Source organism: Sardina pilchardus, chromosome 1, assembly GCF_963854185.1.
Source record: "Sardina pilchardus chromosome 1, fSarPil1.1, whole genome shotgun sequence".
Lineage (NCBI taxonomy): Eukaryota > Metazoa > Chordata > Actinopteri > Clupeiformes > Clupeidae > Sardina > Sardina pilchardus.
The window spans coordinates 30850514-30872639 of record NC_084994.1 but is presented as its reverse complement, the minus strand read 5'-3'; the positions used below and the strand labels follow the sequence as shown (position 1 = coordinate 30872639).

General features: G+C 40.3%; 1 protein-coding gene across 1 annotated transcript; it reads left to right on the top strand.

The window, feature by feature from the left end:
- Positions 1-6740: 6740 nt before the first annotated feature.
- On the top strand, positions 6741-21603 carry LOC134088169 (hydroperoxide isomerase ALOXE3-like). Its single transcript, XM_062542093.1, has 15 exons — positions 6741-6859; positions 7399-7558; positions 8879-9080; positions 9451-9532; positions 9647-9769; positions 9981-10084; positions 10168-10337; positions 11294-11437; positions 15295-15498; positions 15687-15773; positions 15908-16077; positions 18961-19082; positions 19444-19544; positions 20355-20525; positions 21407-21603. Exons 2-15 carry the CDS (start codon positions 7406-7408, stop codon positions 21584-21586), a joined length of 2013 nt encoding a protein of 670 aa, XP_062398077.1. The 5' UTR covers positions 6741-6859; positions 7399-7405; the 3' UTR covers positions 21587-21603.
- The last annotated feature ends 523 nt before the right edge of the window (positions 21604-22126 follow it).

Sequence of the window (22126 nt, the reverse complement as noted above, 5' to 3'; positions counted from 1 at the left end):
TAAGGGTTACATATATATATATCCATACAAACAGCACAGACTGTCCAAGATAACTCAAAGTTTACTTGTTCTAAACTACGTGTTTGCACTACTGGCATTACCTGTGCGAAACTGTCGCTCATACCAACAACAAACCGGCTGTGAACGTGACGTTCGTCGCGGCTACATCCTCAACTAGGGTTGCCAACCGTCCCGTATTACGCGGGATTTCCCGAATTATGAGTAATATTGATTTGTCCCTTCAGGGACAGCTCCTGTCCCGTATTTCAAACACAGCCTGTCAGCCCAAACTTGGGCCGTCAGCACCCCAACGAGGGCAGTTTTGCACCTGTGGGCCGCAAGGGCCGCGGGACTGCTCAGGGGTGTCCAAACTAATGCGGCACGCCAAGCATACATTAGTTTTATCATATAGATCTGGCCCGCCACACACAAGTTATAATGGGCTGTTCGCTATTTCTTTTTTCCAGCAACGACGTTGTGGTTAACATTACTGCAAACTGCTTTACACTCTTCTTAGAGATCGTTTACATTTACGATGTCAATATCAAAACAGCATATTACATAAAGATGATAGCCTACTCTTTGAAATCTCTATTGCAGCAAATCTAATTCACGTACTCATAACGTAATTGGGAACGGGTTTGAGCGCGCTGCGCGCATGAAAGGGAGAGAGAGTGCCAGCGGGCTTGTCATTGTTGATAACTGATATCTCCTTTTTAAGAAACGTTTAGAAAGACGTTAAGAAAAACGTGAAGACTAGTTCCACTCCTGATCACTTATAAACTGCAAGGGCACAGCCATAGGCACAGTAGCCACTGAGTGGAGCCGGCAGAGTTGGCAAGAGTCTTAAAGTGACAGTGCACCATTTGTAAATTAATTAAACAGCATCATATTAACCGTTATTAACGAATTTATTTTTCTACAACAAAATGACTTCATGCAAAATTGTCTAAACTTAAAACTTATCACTGTGAAATGTGTGAATTTATGGTGTTACTTACTGTGCGCATGCAACCGGAGGGGTGTTGGCGGCGGGTTGGGTTGGGGGGTTGGGGGGCTGGGGGGTGTCCCTGATTTGGATTTCAGAAAGTTGGCAACCCTATCCTCAAGTGGAAGTGATGGTCTGCACACTGCAATAGCTCCAAAAAATTAAAAAAATTGTCTGGCACCTGCTTAAGAAAATCTGTGGATGTGCGCACCCGTCTCTCTAAATATAACCCTATCCTCAACCCATGGAGCCAATATGTAACCTACGCCCAAATCCTAAACAACGGCCGTGCGACCCAACCAATGACTCGGACAAACACCCGAGGAACTGAGAATTTAAAACAACTGCACAGAAAGATAATTTACCTGATGGCAATCCTCCTGCTGGCTGGTGATATCCAACCAAATCCAGGGCCTCACCAGGCCCCCGCTGGCGAGCTACTGCCCTTTCCGGGTATGGATCTTAACCCTGCTCTGGTTATGCAACCGTCGGCATGTGGAAGTGTCCATGGTGGACACCTTTCGTGGCGGGGGGACAACAGTACCAAATGGAGTGTCCTGGCTGCCTCGTCCTGTCTGGGGAGCGGCGTCCATGACATGGCGCTTTCCTGTGCGCTTCCTGCTCTGGATACTACAACCACCGCTGCTGTCGTCGGGGACTCACCCCGGGTGCAGCACGGAGAACGTTCCTGTAGCCTACACCTGGAAGCGGTGAGTTCCAAACATTGATTGTTCCACTCTCGCAAGAAAATAGGCCCAACTGTACTGCGAATTCCGTCAAACAGACCCTCAACCGGCAACCGGCTAGCACAACGTCAGCGTCAGCCGGAGAACATCAGCCTGATGTTGTGAGGCGCTCTAATCCCGCTTTCAATAAACAGGGCTCACTCAAAACATTTCAGACCGTCAATCATGCAAAGGTCGTTTGGGACCCGAAGCTGAAACCGAGGGGACTTTTCGGTGGCCACCTTAACATCAGAAGTATTGTATCAAAGACTGAACAGTTGACTCATTTATTGGGGAGCTCAAACTTGGACTTTTTGTGCCTATCTGAAACATGGCTACAACACTCTACCCCCATCAGCGTTTTCACAATGGACGGGTACCAATGTTTCAGAAGAGACAGGACAGTGGGGAAAGGGGGCGGGGTACTAATGTATGTGAAAGACGGTATTCAATGCGAACGCATGTTTTTTAAGGCAGCAACTACACTGGAATATATAGCACTGAGAGTTGTTTTGTCTCAGCAAACGTCTTTTACCATTATAGGATTTTATAGACCTCCAACTGCCAATGACACTTTCTATGAACAATTTACTGGTGTATTGAAAGAATGTAATCACAACAAAGAAATCATTCTTATGGGGGACTTCAATCTTAACTGGGAAGATAAGAGTAAAAGGAAAAAGCTAAAAGCCATTACAGACAAATACCAACAGTTGATAAAAGGCCCAACCAGAATAACAAAATGCTCAAGTACACAACTTGACCTATTTTTTTCTAATAAATGTGAAAGGATAACAAAATGTTATAATCTTATCACTGGTTTGTCTGATCACAACTTAACTCTGGTGGCAAGGAAATTAACCAAAAAAAGATTTCAGAACACTACACCAACACCACGCCACTCAAACTGTCTCTATATACCTAAAAGTAAACAAGATCTGTTTGACAATGAGATAAAAAATATAAACTGGAGTGACATACTATCCTCTGAAAATCTGGAGCTTAGCTGTCAGTTATTTACATCAAAGATCAATGCTATCAGAGATAAGTTCACTGTGAATACTCAGAGGAAGAATAGAAAAAAAGTCAACCTGCCTTGGTTCAGTGAAAACCTATGGCAATTGATGAAAACCAGAGACACTGCCTTAAAAAGGGCCATTAAGACCAAAAGAGACACCGACATTTTGACTTACAAAAGTTTAAGGAACAAAGTGATTAAGGAACTGAGACTAGCTAAATCACACTTTTTTCTTCATCTCATGAATGAGGCTAAAGGTAACAGCAAAGACATTTGGAAAAGTATTAACAGTCTGACAGGGAGAGCTCAACATCACTCACATGACATCCAGCTCACTGTCCAGGGCAAGACAATAGATAATAACGCTACAATTGCTTCTACATTCAATCACTTTTTTATTGAATCTGTCCAGGAGCTAGGAAACAGTTTTAGAGTTACAAAACAGAACAACAATTTTAATGTTGTTGGGCAGGGCTTCGACCTAGGAACAGTCAGTGAAGAAGAAGTAAAGACAGTGATATGCTCCTTAAGGAATTCAAAAAGCAGTGATGCTTTCCACCAGAACACAGTGTTCATTAAAAACAATGCTGCTACTCTAACTCCTCCTATTACTCACTTAGTAAATCTTTCCATATCACACAGTTTTTTTCCCATTGACTGGAAACATGCAATTGTGACCCCTATCTTCAAATCTGGAGACCGCCATCTAGTCACTAACTACAGACCTATAAGCATACTGCCTGTTGTCTCTAAGGTTGCAGAGAAAGTGGTCATAAAACAACTTACTGACCACATTAACATCTGCAACCCTGGTTTAAACCCTGCCCAGTTTGGCTTTAGAAAACACTACTCCACAGAAACAGCCATCCTACACCTAACTGAGCAAATTAGATCACACCTTGACAAAGGAGGAGTTGTTGGAGCTGTATTCTTGGACCTGCGTAAAGCCTTTGACACTGTTAATCACAATGTTCTAATGTCCAAACTCAGCAACTTCAAACTTTCGTCTAACACACTTGCTTGGATATCCTCATACCTATCCAACAGAACACAGTGTGTGAAGATCAAAGATGTATGCTCTAGCAACCTGAAGTGCACAATGGGTGTACCTCAAGGATCTGTGTTAGGCCCTCTACTTTTTAGTATATACATCAATGACCTGCCACAGTACTGTCATGGTGTAGAGGTACAACTATATGCAGACGACACTGTCCTGTACACACATGCTAAATCAGCTCAGCTTGCAGCTGAGAAACTAGCCAGTGCCCTGGATGGAGTGGTTGAGTGGCTAGACCAATCTTGCCTCACTTTAAATGTAAGTAAAACAAAAGGCATGTTCTTCTCCAAAACCAAGCTTCACACCCCAGGTGTAAACATCTGCATTAAGGGTGAACAAATGGAGACTATCACTGAATTTAAATATCTTGGGGTTACATTAGACTCACATCTCAATTTCAAAAAACACATTAAGAAAATGACTAAAAATATCAAATATAACATAGCAAATTTTAGACAGATAAGATCCTCTCTTTCCACCGAGGCTGCAAAGATATTTCTCCATGCCCTCATTTTTTCACACATCTCATACTGTATCACCTGTTGGGGGCAGGCCAGTCCAACAACCATCAGGCCCTTAGAATCCCTGTACAAACAGGCGCTGAAAGTCTTTGACAAAAAGCCAGTGATGGGCAAGCTACTTAGAAAATGTAGTGAGCTAAGCTACCAGCTACTCTGTATTAAATTAAGCTTAGCTACACAAAAGCTACCTAAGGACAAAATGTAGCAAGCTAAGTTACATAAATTTCACAAAAGTAGCTTACTACATCAGAAGCTACTTTGTAATTTACTAAACAATGAACATAAACCAATAAAGTGAACCAGCTTCATGACATGTCAGTGATATGGCAATGACCCAGTCATAATTCAGCATATAAGATACAGTAACTTAATTATCTTGGTGTACACATGTGGGCTATAACATATGTTCAGTTCAAAAACAATAACCAAAATCAATGAGAAAAACAGGCTCCATGTAGTGAAAGGAAGGTAGGGCCTATACTGAGCGAGTGTGCATATGTGGTCCAAATTAGATTTGCCCATTTCTTAAGTTTGCAGGATAAACTTAAAGCTACATTTCTAGGGTTACTCAAGCTCTTAACTCTATATTCTAAGTATTTCATTGTTGGGTGGGTTTTCACCTCTATAAGCTTCACCTCTTGATTATCCCAGTTTCATTCCACTTGGCTGAAATGTTGGTGCTACGTTTAAAAGTACAATTAGGCCTACCCATTCAGTTTATTTTTTACCACAAGCTATATTAAACTTGTGAGCTCCACAAATGCTCTGGAAAATGTAGCTTCTGTAAAAGCTACAGCACTACATGGTCATAAAAACAGCTAAGCTACTGAAAAGCTATCTGCTTCAGAAAATAGCTACGCTACCACCAAGCTACTGAGAAATGTAGCTAAGCTAGTAGCTTCGCTACAAGTAGTGAAGCTACTGCCCATCACTGCAAAAAGCCACTAAGGTACCACCACTGTGGGATACTACACAAACATCATTTTCTCACTTTTTCAAATTTTAGAGTGTTTTCCAATCTGTGTACAGTTTACAAAATTCTAAAAGGCCTGGCTCCTACCTGTTTGGGAAAGTTTGTATCTCACCGTCCAGCTGGTTCTGTAAGGTCGACTAGAATAGCTTCTGTACACAACTGCACTGTACCCTTTCGCTCTTCAGCCTTTGGGCAGGCAGCCTTCTCTTTTAAAGCCATTACCCAATGGAATATCATCCAGGACACTGTAAAAACCTGTGGTTTGTTAGGTAGTTTCAAAGCTAATCTAAAAAATCACTTAAAAATTACACAACAATGCACACATACTACTAGTTGATCACTCCTTGCAACTCTCAGCATCACTCTTCTTTCCATTGTGTGTGTGTGTGTGTGTGTGTGTGTGTGTGTGTGTGTGTGTGTGTGTACATTGATTATGTGGTGCATGCACCTGTGACAACACATAATACTTTGCTACTTGTTACTTGTTTTTATTTTTTATTTATGTGATGTTTGTCTCCTTAAGATGTTGTATTTGTATCTGTCCTTTCTGTGGGACTGCAGATGAAAACTAGCCTAAGGCTAACTCTGGTGCAATGCATCAAATGTTCACATTTATATATAAATTGCACATTGTCCCGTTCAAATTAAATTGAAATTGAAATTATGCAAATAGAATTACAAACAAGCAAACAACGTCTGTGCTCCTTCCAGTAAATTGCAAAATTCCTATGCCACTCCCCCTATATGGCAGGCAGGGTGTAAACCCTGGAAACCTGCACATTTGGTGGGGGGTTGCACTAACCTTAGTGCAAAAAGCTTTAAAGTGCATGGGGAGGAGGGGAGGGGGAGGGGGGGTTTTGGGGGGGTAAGAGGAAGAGCTGCAGGGTGTGTGTGTTTGTGTGTGTTTGTGTGTGTGTGTGTGTGTGTGGGGTGGGGGGGGGGGGGGGGTATGAATGAAGGTGCCTGAAATGGCCTTGAAGGCTGTTCTGTTGGTGATGTTAGTTTGCTAGTTTTGTCAGTGATCGTTGGTTTTGACAGTAAACAGGCTTGGTTGTTCATTGGCCACTGTGTGAAATGTCCTACCTATACCACTTGGATCGAACATCACTTGTGTGAAATGTCCTACCTATACCACTTGGATTTAACATCACTTGTGTGTACCGGAAATATGGAAATAAAAAAAAACAGATGTGTTTGCAGTCCTTTGCTGGTATGAGGATTTGTCAATGGCGTACACGCAGGACTATAATGTGTAGACTGCAGAGACGTAAAAAAAAAAAAAACCTGCAGTGACATTTAAAAAAAATGCTGTTTGGCACTGGCTCGGTATATCAAGGTAATGAGGGGGTGTGGCTCAGTGTAATTGCACAGCCTGGTGTGGCAAGATGGCATCAAAGGCTCAATCAGTTCAACCAGTTCAAGGAATGTCAAGGGGTAGGCAGATAGGTATGCTGCATCTGAGTATTTAAGAAGGGGACTTTTGCATCTCTTCTCAGACGACATCTCTTCCCACTTGGTCTGCCTGTACGCCACAACAGCACACATTCTTTTTGAACGACAAAAAGATATTTACGAAGGTGAGTCTGTGTCTGTCTGTCTGTCTGTCTGTCTGTCTGTCTGTCTGTCTGCCTGTCTGTCTGCCTGTACCGATATAGAGGTAAGACATCTAATCGCTTACCAAAATACACGCTAACATGAAGATAGGAACGTGAGTAAAACAGGATATTTTAAGCGGCACTTCAGTGCCACATTTACACTCTTACAGGCGTTCACATACACCGCATTGTGGGCACATGGTGCACAGTACAGTACCATCAGGATATCCCATACCATTTCAAATGTGCACATGTCTGTGCATGTCAGAAAAGCTGCGCTTTGGCTTTGTTTTTCTTCCTTCCTGCTCATTTTAGCAACAAAGGCTATCATGCATCTTACAACAACACTGTGAAAGAATGATAATAGGGACTCTCCCTCTCTCACACACACACACACACACACACACACACACACACACACGCACGCACGCTCGCGCCTGCACACACACACACACATTTCCTCTCTCTCTCTCTCTCTCTCCAGCACATCTGAGTTGTAATCTGCGTCCTCTCCTTTGCAGAATAGCCATGGCGAGCTACACAGTGATGGTGCACACAGGAAGTCGCCCCTTTTCTGGGACCACAAGCTACGTTTACGTCCAACTGCGTGGAGCTGACGCTGAGAGCCAGGAGGAGAATCTGCACAAGCGCTTTTTCTCTCATGGCTTTTGCAATGGATCGGTAAGGGCATTTAAATAGAAACTATGCAGTTTGGGCAATTAATTAGCTGTTTTCTCGCTTTTCACCCGCAAGTTGCAGAGTTTCCCCAACAACTTTGGTGTGTATATTTTACAACACTCCTCAATCGGTCAGTCTGCTGTTTCATGAGCATGATCGCGAGGCTGCGAGACTTTCTGTTTGTCAGTGCAGTGACCCACTGACCCACTAGCCTAAAGTTGCTAGGGATGTTTTTCCACTCACAGGCACTAGGTGGAAGCGAAACGGCCACCATTCAACCCGATAAAAGACATAATACCATTGCATTCCAATGTTTCTAAAGCTGTTTAGTTAAGGTGCATTAATCCTGCATAGCTCCCCTTTAATGCAAGAGAACAAAAAGAAACTCCAGACGCATGATTTTAAAGATGTCCTCTCCAGCTGCCTGTACCGTACGGTCTAGCTGTTAGCTGCAGCAACTCTTACTAGGTAGCACAGATTTGTTTTTGTTTATTTTGAAAGAATTAATTCATTTTCTTAAATAACTTTTTAAAAATCATGAACTTCAAGCAAAGTGACGTAATTTAACCGGATTAACCAGAGTAAAATTCCTTGATTGTTTACGCAAACCTGGCCAATAAAGCTGATTCTGATTCTGATTTTGAAAAAGGGATAGTAGGCTACAACTGGTGCATCCACGGCAGGGGACAAACTAAAACTGATTAAGAATACCGGAGCAACACAGTTTTTATTTTTTTATTCACAGTTTATTCATTTTTAATCATTAAGTCTTAGAAAACGTCTCTGCTGCTCCGGTATCCTTAATCAGTTTGAAGTCTGATCAGATTAATTAAAAAAGGCATGATTTAAAGGAGAAACCTTGGCGAAGAAAACTGATTACATTACATTAGGCCACAAGCAAGCACTTTTCCTCACATGCAAACTATTTGTTTATCCAGCACCGGCAAAATAACAATGTCCACACAGACAAGGTAGAGTATATGTTGCATGATTGAATGAAAGTATTATGTATTGCAACATCAAAGCAAGTCAAACTTGTCTCATTCCATCAAACTACTGATCCGCTACCCGATCTGATAAACTTTAGTGCAGAGATAGCCGATAAAGGGCCGCAAAGCGAATGCAAAAGTGACGTTCACCCTGTTACAAATTGATGAACCACTGAAATGAATGAATCATGGAAACATTATTGTAAGGTAAAAAAAACTCTTTAGTGTTGCTTTAATGTTTATCAGAATATCTGTACATGTCTTTTTGCGAACCAAGTCATGTATCGAACATATATTTACTTTAATAATACTCCATCTCCATATATTTATACAGGTGCGGACATTCACGTTGGAGAGTAAATCGTCCCTGGGTGAACTCATCTATTTAAATCTCCGCACCAAGGCATTTTTAGGCCTTGACAACCACTGGTTCTGTGATAGGATCACCGTGAAGACGCCTGAGGGGGAAGACATTTTGTTTCCTTGTTACCGCTGGCTTGGCTGCGACGAGACTGTTGTGTTAAGACCTGCCAAAGGTAGGCGTTCCTGTCAGGTCGTGGCCTCCATTGACATTTACTGCTGCAACTGACATTTCAGTTATGCATTCTTGGAAATGTTCTGAGAAAACACACACACTCTCTCTCACACACACACATACATACACACACACACACACACACACACACACACACACACACACACACACACACACACACACACACTGTTACACTTTGGTGTATTGTTTGTATAAACACAGAAAAAAAGGGGGGAATACATTAGTGAGCAACTAGTCTTTCTAGCTCTAGCCTATCACACACATGTAACATGTTCATACTGTCACAATTTGGAACAAGTTGTCAGTCAATTAATATTGACCTTTATCATGGGATCACATTTCTACTTCAGCTTCACTCGTGTTCCAGGACACCAATCCAATCGCCCAAAAGGCAAGGACGAGTCAGCTAGAAGGACGACAGAAGCTAATTAGGTTCGTGGGCAACACACCAAAACAAATTCAGCGTGACGGGCGGCAAAGTGTCTGTGTTCAAGTGGCGCTAAGTTAAAGTATCCTCGCCAATTCCACTGTGCATACTTTTCACAGGTGGAGTGTGTATGCTGAGAGCCTCCCCCGGGCAATCAATTACGAATCTCCTCTTCTTCTGCCGGAGGAACTCAGATTCTCTTTCTCGAAAAAAACAGAGTTCTCTTATACGGCAGGAAAGCAGTAAGCTTCTAAGTGTTTTTTTCTTTCTTTTTTTTGATTTTCTAACATATTGAAGTAAATGGGTGTTGCCTCCTTCAACATTCACAATAATGCATATTTTATGACTAGAAAAATATGTTCACAATTACAGTTTTCATTATGGATCAAAAGTTGAAGTGTGTGTGTGTGTGTGTGTGTGTGTGTGTGTGTGTGTGTCATCTAATGTATGTAGGTTAATTTCGCTGAAGCTCAATGGATTATCTGGCAACAGAGATTCCTGGGAAAGCATCGACCAGCTGCACCAGATCCTTTGTGACATCACAAACACAACCATCGGTACTCGTCCTTATTTCGAATCGGATAGGAACATAGAACTGGCTGTATCTGTTGCAAATGTTCTGACATGGAATGCTTTGCAGAATACGTAGAGGACCACTGGGACGAGGACGAGTTCTTTGGCTACCAGTTCCTGAATGGCCTCAACCCCATGCTGATCCAGCGCTGCTCAGAGCTGCCTGAGAACTTCCCTGTCACTGAGGAGATGGTCAAAGGCCTTCTCGGAGAATACACCTTGGAGGCAGAGATAGCGGTAGGCAACGCATTGGGCAACAGTGAAAAGAATTCAGTGGATAATTCCATTTCATTTGCTGAAAGACATCTTTTTATTATTATTATTTTGAATTTTGAATTGCATACAGTATAAATCATTGGTCCAATATTCATACAAGTTGGTGGAAAGGTAGCATGAAAGAAGAAAAAATGGTAGTGCACCATTTTGGTAGTGTCCATTTTGGTAGTGCACAGAACGTAATATCCATTCATTTAGATGCAGAAGACAAGAAGCAGAAATGTAGTATTAGTGATTATTTTCCTCTTGCGATCATGGGTGGCGCTGTTACACCCCACTACACAGCAACATACGACCAAGAAGGCAAAAACTAAGTAACAGGACCACACTAATAGGCGGGAGTAAATCCATAGTAATCCATAGTAAACTAAGGAATGAGGCTGCCAATATGGCTGCGCCCGCGAAGTTTTCACGTCATGATCCCGAGCCCTATTTGCTTACAAACATGTTTATTGCACTCCCGAGCACACTGAGGAAGGTGCTAAGCCTAAACACGTCTGAGCAATAAGCACATTTGTCTTTTTTTTCTTCTTTGATGTAACATATAAGTTTGGCCTAGCACTCTAAAAAGAGACACAAGAGACTGAGTCAAGCCTGCTCCTACCACACAATTTCTATGGAAAGGTAGCCTGACCAAAAGTGAAGCTTCAATCATTAATGTTTGTAGAGAAAAAAAATCAGCAAATAACTTACCTGTCTTATAGTTTCAGTTTCCAGATAATCCCAAAAAAGTAGGAAAAAATACTTTGAAAAAGGGTAGCTTCAATCATATACTGTATGTTTGCAGAAAAAGGGGTCAACAGAATAATGTCCTTTTCTAATGTGTGAAGTTAGTTTATGTTATGTCTGATGCTAAACTCTTTTCTATATTTACTTCCTATTTATTGTTTTCCCTCATCTACATCTAAACCACTCAGAAAGGCAACATCTTCCTGTGTGACTACAAGATGCTGGATGGGCTTGTGGGAAATGTAGTTGCTGGCAGGCAGCAGTATCTCACCGCTCCCCTGGTTCTGCTCTACTGCAACCCTCAGGGCAAGATGCTGCCCATCGCCATACAGGTAAACACAGGGAAATGAAAAAAAGTATTAAAAAATGGGTAACACTCCATAATAAGGGTCCTTAATAAATAGCAAACTAGCCATTAACTAACCCTTTGTTAATAGCAAACTAATCATTAACTAACCCTTTGTTAATATTTGTTAATTGTTACTAAAATATCTATTTGCCACAAGTTAATGTTTTTTTCATCATTAATTAAATATTAGTTGTTTGCATATAAACTGTATGTTAATGTTTTTAACAAATAGAAAGCAATCTATTAACTAATATTGTGTTAATAGTTAACTAAATGTTGTTTTGGCACTAATTAACAGTTATATTTCTTACATTAGAATGTTAGATGTATATTTACAAACTAGGCTATATGTTCATATAAAAGTTAATGACATATTATTATTAACTAATTGTTATTAAACTGTGTTTCTGCCTTCATCCCAATATGAACCACTCCTCATAGGACCCTTAGAATAAAGTTGGTTAAGCTTAATTGATATATTAGTAGGCTAACTAACTATCAGTCTCACACTGGAAACTCACAAGGTTCACCAAGGTCCTGAAAGATGTAGGCTAGCAAATTGATGCGAAAACTAGCCTACACTAAAGAAGTCAGTGCAAATCAATACTGTATGCAAAGAGGACATTATTATTTTTATTTTATTTTTGCCCGTTTCTATTGCCTGTCTCTCATTCTGTCTTTCTCTCTCATAGTCTCCCTCTTTCTTGTGCTCTGTCTCTCCCACTCTGTATGGACTCTTATTTTGTAGAGGGTGTGGTTGCCTAGAAACGTCCTCCTGTGTACTTTAGCCTCATGTTAGTTACAGCGTTGGTGGAGTCCATGCCATTATGTTAGCAGCTATCACTGAACGAGTTTGCTGCCTATTGCCTACAGTTTGAGTTGTGTGAACACCTTGTGTGCGTGCAAAACACGAAGTAAGTGAAAGTAACCGAGATACTTAGGCTGAGTCTTGTGTAGGGCCTGTTTTTGGTGGGATATGGATGTGTGTCATGTTCGTTTGGAATGCTAACTTAGCGTTATGCTAAGCGGAGATTAGCCTTGAGGGAAACTTTCACTTTGGTTAGTAATGTCAATGCATGTATCCTGTCTTATGTTGTGTGTGTGATTGAGATATGGTTATGTTCATAGAATATAACAAAGATATCAGCTATTCAGTTAATTTAGGCTATCTTTATGTGACAGTAAATTGCCAATGAGCATTGGATGCAAACGGGGTGCTTAGTTTAACATGTGGCCTGCCTTGTTTATTAGACAGTGATTATGTGGTACAGTGACCGTATTACTAATGATGGCTTCTTTGGTTCCTTACAGACCACACATAACTTTATTGTTGTATGGCAATTGTTGAAGGCAACGCAATAAAATAAATTAAAGGAAGAAACTGCTTCGATCACGGGTGTGCTAACCGACGCCACTTAGCCTAATCAACTCCATCCAAACCAACATTTCCATTTCCAAGTCCTTTCCTCACTAACACTTTCTGTCTTTCTCTCTTTTTCTCACTCTCTGGTTGAACCCACTCGCTCTTTCTCTGTTTATTTAATATTTTATACATTCTGTTGTCATTCTAGTTAATCTTTTTTGATCAGTTTAACTATCATTGACTGCGTTTACATGGTCAGTGTTCCAGGAGACCATCAGGTGAACCATCAGTGGTCAGTGTTCCAGTAGAAAGCAAAAAGCTATTTGAGAGTTCTTTGACTTTATGAATAAAGCATTTTCATCCTCCTTCCCAACAATGTGTGCTGAGATCATTCATTTCCAGTGAGAGAGATCCAGTGTAAAATATTTGCTATCGTTGATAAATGTTATAATAAATATTTGTAAATGATTAATAATTACTGTTCCAACTTTATTATAAGGGTCCCCATACTGATAGTTATATATTACTAATGTATTCATTAAGCTTAACCAACTTTATTATAAGGGTCCCCATACTAATAGTTATATATTACTAATACATTAATTACGCTTAACCAACTTTATTATAAGGGTCCTCCATACTGATAGTTATATGTTACTAAAGTATTAATTAAGCTTAACCAACTTTATTATAAGGGTCCCCCATACTAATAGTTATATATTACTAATATATTAATTACACTTAACCAACTTTATTATAAGGGTCCTCCATACTGATAGTTATATATTACTAATATATTAATTAAGCTTAACCAATTACTTCAAGGGTCCTATAAGGAGTGGTTCATATTGGGATAGGTAGAAACACAGTTTAATAACAATTAGTTAAATAATAATATGTCATTAACTTTCATATTAACATATAGTTTGTAAATAAACATTTAACATTTAATGATGGAAGAAATAATTGTTAATTTGTGCCAAAAATACATTTAGTTAACTATTAACAAATATTAATACAATATTAGTTAATAGATTGTTTTCCATTTGTTAAAACATTAACATACAGATTATATGCAAACAACTAATATTTAATTAATGATGAAAAAAACATTAACTTGTGGCAAATAGATATTTTAGTAACAGTTAATAAATATTAACAAAGGGTTAGTTAATGATTAGTTTGCTATTTATTAAGGACCCTTATTATGGAGTGTTACCAAAAAAGGTAGTTGATGTAAATGATGTTCTTCTAGTTAACAAAATGGAAGAATGCATACATGCAGTTCAAACACAAGTAGACTCTGAATTAAAGTGAAATTCATTTGAATTAATGTTACAGTTACAAAAAGCCAGTCTTGGTTTGGGTTCCATTGATCTCAATTGTTTAGGCGAAATTGAGCTGATTTAGGTAAGACCAACCAATAGGGTTGGGACTTTAGATGAATTTTCATGTTCGACTAATCATAACGTTATTGAACAATTAATCGATTATTTGCTAAATCATGACGTCACATGGCATTCAGAGCCGTGTAAACATTTGCCCCCACCCATCACTCCCACATGTACAACACGCACACAATTGATATTAACGATGATATTAAAAAAAAAACCTTTAACAAGAAATAAGTTGTTTACAACACTTTATTTTACAGGGCATTATGCCATCCGACGTAGGTCCTATTTGAACATGTAGGCTAGCGATTGCAATGCTCACTGGTCATCGCCGGTTATGGTTTCGTTTATGGTCGGATGAACATTTTGTTACCTTGCCGGTCGGCCCGATATCTTTCACTTGCCGGCAGCTTGCGAGGTAATCGTTCAAACACGGGTTATCCTAGTGGTATATTGGTGATGAAACAATTAAGAGGCTTGATGTCTCGGAATACCGGTTTAATAGGCTTCTTTTCGTTTAACATGGAGATGCTTCACAAAACAGTTCTCCCGCATTCATTAACATAACACACACTTCTCTAACTCTCGCACTTCACGTTGTTCTAACCACAACACTTCCTGCTTACGTTTTACTAGGTACCCCGTTCCCATGAGCCCCTAAATAAAGAAGAGGTCCAGCACTTTTCCTCGCTCGCTTCGTCTCTGCTTGTTTTTGTCATGCGCGCAAAATAGGCTACCGGAAAATGTTGCTGTTCTCATATTGCGTGAGACTAAAACGATTATTCATTAGGCATTTATTTTAGTCGAATAAATTCTTAACAAACATTATTCGACATTCGATTATTCATTAACAACCCTACCAACCAAACATCTGATCTTTGAATTTCTTTTTCCTCTGGGCCTCCATATTTGTGCGAGGGGGGGCTGTCTCACACTTCAGGAGCCTAGATAACTTAAAAATGACACACTGATTATCGTACGCATCTGGCTTGATGATCAGTTCCCAGAGTTTAATACAGTTTGTTTGCGCTGTGTATTAACATCACACTATTCTAGTTTCATGGATTTGTCATTTCTCCACAGCTAGGGCAAACCCCTGGACCTGAGAACCCCATCTTCCTGCCCTCCGACCCCAAGCATGACTGGCTGCTGGCTAAGATCTTTGTGCGGGCCGCAGAGTTCAGTGTGCAAGAGCTCGACTTCCACCTGCTGAGAACTCACCTTTTGTTTGAGGTGATCACCATGGCGACGTTCCGGAACCTGCCCTCCCCGCACCCCCTTTTCAAGGTATGGAATCTGCCATGCATTAGCTGGTATGAGGTCTATCAACAAACAATTCATTGATTAGAATGTAGCATTACATTGGCTAATCAGATGAATTTTGGATATGCTGTGTACTGTCTTAACAGGTACACACTGTCAGTATATCATATGCTGATTGTTCTCTTACTGTAACTGTTTTCCTTGTACTGTAGCTCCTCATTCCCCACACACGCTACACACTCCACATCAATATCCTGGCAAGAAGTCAATTGATTTCCGACGATGGATCCATTACCTTGGTACAAATAATGAAACTTTAAAGAAATTAATGTATTATAAAGACAGTTTTCATTTCAACTCATGTTTGATCATCATTTTATGGAAACTGGTATTTTATGCTTTAACCTTATGAATTTATTATGTATAATCCTAGAATGCCGGCATTGGTGGGAAGTCATTGGACAAGTTGCTGCAACGTGCCACCTCCTCCCTGACCTACAGCTCTCTCTGTCTGCCTGACGACATCTCTGAGAGAGGCCTGGAGGACGTCCCCAACTACTACTACAGAGATGACGGCAGAGAACTGTGGAACATCATCCACAAGTAAGATTAACAATAGAGGCTGTTGCTGAAGCGCTAGTCCTCGTTTAAAGGAATTGTTTAAGAGTGATTTCACCCTAGGGTCCACTCTAAGTTAGCGCTATAGGCCAAATGGCTTAGTGCAGGTGCCAATGGATCCGATGACGTATGTCGTAAATGACCAAACCAATAAAGCCCGCAATGGTACCAAACTTCTACAACAAATAGGGTCAGTATTCATAAAACGAGGCACTGAAAAGTTTGTAAGTACACCAGGAGTTAGCTAGCATAGCGGTCATATAGGGATTGTCAAAGTTTCTTTTTTTTTTTCTCCAGTCATCTGAATGTTAGTCAACGATTCCTGAGACATTGCAACACCGGGGCACATGAAACTTGGTGGGCATGTAGCCCCAGTAGACTTTTAGGGAAACATTTTGTTTGGTCACTGGGGGCCACTCCACCCCCTCCAAAAAAAATAGAGTTTTTCCTAAATAACTAGCCTGGGTGTTCCCACGCTGCCTTGCGCGTGATTTGATTCACCCTGCTAAGGCAGTCTGGAAACTACGGCCCTAATGTTTGCCTGAGACAGGGGACCAATCACAGAACAGGGGGGAAAGCAAGACGATGATGAGCTATGCACAGATCTAGACATTTATGGCGCCCAATGAACGGATCTGGGCATTACGAGAAAATGAACGTTTGGTTGCCAGACCACGTCTCATTTGAGAAGTGGTAGGCGCTAGCCAGGATAACCTGAACCGTGGCACCAAGGATGACAAAATGTGTATAGCATGTTGGTCTCAAGAGCCCGCATCAACTTGGCATCAACCAGTCTGGTAACACTTTTCTTGACGGGTTCATTCATAACACATTCATAACAGCTGTCATGAACTGCACATGAAGGATTCATGACTGATTCATGACTCAACATAACTCAACATTCATACCAACACTTTCATGAATGTGGAAGACAAAACGACGAAAACTTGTCAAAATAAAAATCCAACAATCTAGTAATCCATATAGGTATTATGAATCCTCTCCAGCGTTTGTAAACATCTCCTGAATATTTTATGGCTAAAACAAGACAGCAATGCTGCTTTGCAATTGTTGGACTTTTATTTTGACACGTTTTTGACGTTTTGTCTTCCACATTCATGAAAGGGTTGGTATTAATGTTGAGTCATGTTTCATGAAACAGTCATGAATGCTTCATGTGCAGTTCACGACAGCTGCTATGAATGTTATGAACGAACCCGTCAAGTAAAGTGTTACCACCAGTCTTTTGTGATTTGCACCCCCATGGTAAAAAATGAAAGTGCAATATTATATTGCTTTAATCGCATTTGCCCCTATCTTCAAATGAAATATTATGAACTGCACCAAATTTCATGTGTATGATTAACCTGACATCCTCTCTGGGAGTATGCCAAGTTTTGTAGAATTTCATCCATGGGGGGCTATAAAATAATTCATAATAATTCAATTTATGTGTACATTTAGTGACTGTACACCCATTAGCCTGTAGATGGTGCTATTGAGCGAAGGGCTGTCACACACACACACACACACACACACACACACACACACACATGCACATGCACACACGCATGCACACACATGCACAGACACACACACACACACACACACACACACACACACACACACACACACACACACACACACACACCTACACACTTTATTTTTGAAGAGAGAATGTACAGAACTGAGCAGCGGTCATATTTTGTACCGCTATGCGGTACATCTAGTTTGAATAGTAGTTGCCTGATGGCTTCTACTTTCTACCGTTACCTCCGCGTCTAGACCTTAAAGGGATATTCCGCCATTTTTGGAAATACGCTCATTTTCCACCTCCCCCCGAGCAAAACAATCGATATTTACCTTGTTCCCGTTCATCCAGCCATTCTGTGAGTCTGGCGATACAACTTTTAGCTTCAGCCTAGCATAGATCATTGAATCGGATTAGACCATTAGCTTCTCGCCTGCTAGCTTCATGTTTAAAAGTGACTAAGATTTCTGGTAATTTTCCCATTTAAAACGTGTCTCCTCTCAAGTTAGAAAGTGCAATAAGACCAACTGAAAATTAAACCTGGTGTTTTTCTAGGCTGATTTGACATGGAACTACACTCTCATCTGGCGTAATAATCAAGGCAACTTGCAAACGGACCATAGGCGCAGTGATATCGTACGCAGCATCTGAAAATAGTCCCCATAGACAACAAGCAGTAGTAGTGCCAGTAGTGTGCAAGTTGCCTTGATTATTACGCCAGATGAGAGTGTAGTTCCATGTCAAATCAGCCTAGAAAAACGCCAGGTTTCATTTTCAGTTGGTCTTATTGCATTTTCTAACTTGAGAGGAGACACGTTTTAAATGGGAAAATTACCAGAAATTTTAGTCACTTTTAAACATGAAGCTAGCAGGCGAGAAGCTAATGGTCTAATCCGATTCAATGATCTATGCTAGGCTGAAGCTAAAAGTTGTATCGCCAGACTCACAGAATGGCTGGATGAATGGGAACAAGGTAAATATCGATTGTTTTGCTCGAGGGGAGGTGGAAAATGAGCGTATTTCCAAAAATGGCGGAATATCCCTTTAACCCCATTGAGAATCTTTGGGATGCGCTATTGAAGACTTTGCGCTGTGATCCGATTCTCTTGTCATCAATATAAGATCTTGGTGAAAACTGAATGCAAAGCTGGATGGAAATATATGTTGTGTCATTGCAGATGCCCCAGAGATTGTGTCAAAATCAAAGCTGAAGTCCAAACAAAATATTAGTGTGTGACCTTTTTGTGTGTGTGTGTGTGTGTGTGTGTGTGTGTGTGTGTGTGTGTGTGTGCGCGTGTGCAACTACATTAGACACTGAATCATGGTGTCATTTGCAGGTACGCTGAAGGAGTCGTGCAACATTACTACACATCTGATGAGCATGTGCAGAAGGACACAGAACTGCAGAGCTGGATCAGAGAGATTTTCACCAGCGGATTCCTGGGAAGGAGCAGCACAGGTGTGTGCAGCAATGCTGTCTTTAGGAATACGAGACCGAAACTGTATGAATAAAGGAAGACTTCATAAACTCTAAAAGATATTTCAAAAGATATTTTGGTAAATGTCACCCAACACTTTCATGGGGAAAACAGGATTTCACGAAGAAGTCAGAATGTAAAGGATCAGTGGCCCACAAGGATCAATTGGCTGCCAATTTTTTGTGTTGTCATGACTGTATGGAGTCAAGTTAATTTTACTGTGTTCTGATGTTAGATGTTAGATGTTGCTAGATGTCAATGCACTTTTATGCTGATTAAGTTGTTTTTTGTTTTGTGTTGTGTTTTTTTTAACCTGCATGTCAACGTCTGATTCCTCCACAGGCATACCTGAGTGTTTTCACACAGTGAGCGATGTCGTTAAGTTTGTTACCATGGCGATCTTCACGGCATCTGCCCAACATGCTGCTGTCAACAACGGACAGGTAATTTCTTACAAAGTTTTCTGTGCATCTGTTTGGGTACGATTATAAAATGATTGCCCTTTCAAAAGTTGACTAATATTTAGCAAAACACTGGTACTAGGACGCCGTGCTGCCGGTACTACCACACACATCACACACGATGGCCCCTTCTCAACCTCTCTCCTCGGTCCTCCGGCTTCTTCCCACTGATCTACATAAAGAATGATGGAGGGCAACAATGGAATAGTCTATCCAGTGTTCTTTATAGATCAGTGGGAACTAACCGGAGGACCGAGGAAGCAAGGAAGGGAGGATAGATAAAAAGATGAATGAGAAGCGCCCTTTGAGTAGGACACCAGGCAGGCAGGTGGTTACCAGGCTCATCATTCACTTTTAATTGCAAAAAGAAGATGTCCAGCTAGCATCATCACTGATTACTTCCATTTCCAAACGCAATGAAGACTGTTTATACCAACACATTATTAATATCATTATTAATATTGTGCTATAAATGTAGCATAAACAATGCTAGTTTGTGGATTTACCATAGTCTGTATTTAAAGTCACCGAAGCAGATATTTAATCATCCAAATGATTTCTAAACGGGTTTATTAAGTTGAAATAGTTGACAAGTTCACCCTTGAATATCTGATCCAAATGACAAGAAGACTGTTTATACCATATTGTGCTATAAATGTGGCATAAACAATGCTAGTTTGTGGATTTACCATAGTCTGTATTTAAAGTCAGCATTTTCACCAAAACATCCATTTTCCTTTTCTTTTTTTTAAATTATGTCTTAACAATCCTTCGTTCAATTCACCCGTGCAGTTTGACTTTGGCGGCTGGATGCCCAACTACCCCACTGCCCTCAGAAAGCCTCCTCCTAAGGAGAAAGGCCAGACCACGATGAACACCATTCTGGAGACCTTACCTGATATAGGTACGACGGTGAATGGCATGGCTGTCCTGAGCCTGCTGAGCAAAACATTTACAGATCAGGTGAGTGTTCAATATCAAGTGCTTAATGTTCAAGTGCTTAATCATGTTTCCACTGAGATTCAATTCAATTCAATTAAAAAAAAAAGTGAAACAATATCAATATTTTTAAAATTCTGAATATCTTTCTTGTGTGTTTCATTATATTACGCCGGTTGATAACGACTGACACTTTTCTGATTTCCATAGTTTGTTGTTATACATAACAACAAATATACTCAGTTGATTATGTTAAAAGAATATCTTTAATCATGTCAAGCCGTCGCAAAGCATTGATTAGCTAGTTGCAGTTGCAAGGTTTTACAACAGCTCATATCGTTGCGAATCTACCAAGATGATGGCCCTAGTTCCAGTCACCTAGTCAAAACAAAAACTGTTCTCTATTGTCATTGCTTGTGTGTGATGCCAATAAAATACATTTTCGGACACAAAATAAATAATGGGAAGTAAATTGGAATGGCTAGTGATGTTCGCTAGCTAGATAGGTAGCTAAAGACTTCTATGTTACAAACTAACCTGAAATAACATACATTCAGCAACTTTGTGGTAGTCTAGGCTACTAGTTGTAGCAAAACTATGGTAGGTTAGGTTATCAAAACAGGTTCATAACTTACATCACTGAATGTAGGAAATCTAGCAGATGAACCCAAGGCATGATCTCTCCGTTTAGACGGCAAAGACAGAGCTGTATTTCGCATATGTCCCTAGCTGGAAATGAATGAATGACCTCTGAGCCAATAGCAACGCTTTGAATTGGTATTAGTGGTAATTATACATGAATGAGACCACATTTATGAATAGGACATGTTGATTTTGGTAACAAACAACTGAAAACCTTACTCAGTGTTCCTTTAACATTCTTAACATTAACATTAACTTTCCAGTACCTATTGGGACATTTCCCAGAAGATCTGTTTGATGAAGAGGTCCCTTGCAAGCTCGTTGCTGATTTTCAGAAGGATTTGAGAGAGTTGTCTGATGTTATTGAGGAGCGGAATAAGAAGCTGGAGTTTCCCTACACCTACCTAAACCCCAAAAATGTGGAGAATAGTGTTGCCATTTGAAAATATGTATTTTTTTAAAATATATATTGCCTTGTTAATATACTATAAATACTAAATCATAAGTAAATAGAACTAAAAGTGAGGTCAGGGATAAAGACTTTCAATGCCTTTCAAAATAAGATACAGTGTGTTTGTATGAATATTTATTGTCATAAAGCTTGGAACCAGAGGGGCGTACAGTAAGTGAAATGTCACTAATTTCACAGGAGGGCCAAAACAACGCCAACTGGCAAGTTGTGTGTGTAAGCGCAGGAATAGGCACAGTTGAAGTCGGTCAAGTAGTTTACAGTGTGTGTGTGTGTGCTAACCAGAGACTGGACATTCTTTATTATCTGTGAGAAGGATGTATTATGTAAGAGATCATGTTTTGTCAGCCAGTCATTATCATTTTTTATATATATATATATATATTTAAGAAAGGGTTGTCTGGAATAGAACTGAAACTTGAATCAGTGACATTGACCTTCTGATTGGTCGTCATGCTCACTGTTGTATCTGTCACTCAGATACTGCCCTCTTCTGGTCAGACAGGGTACTGTC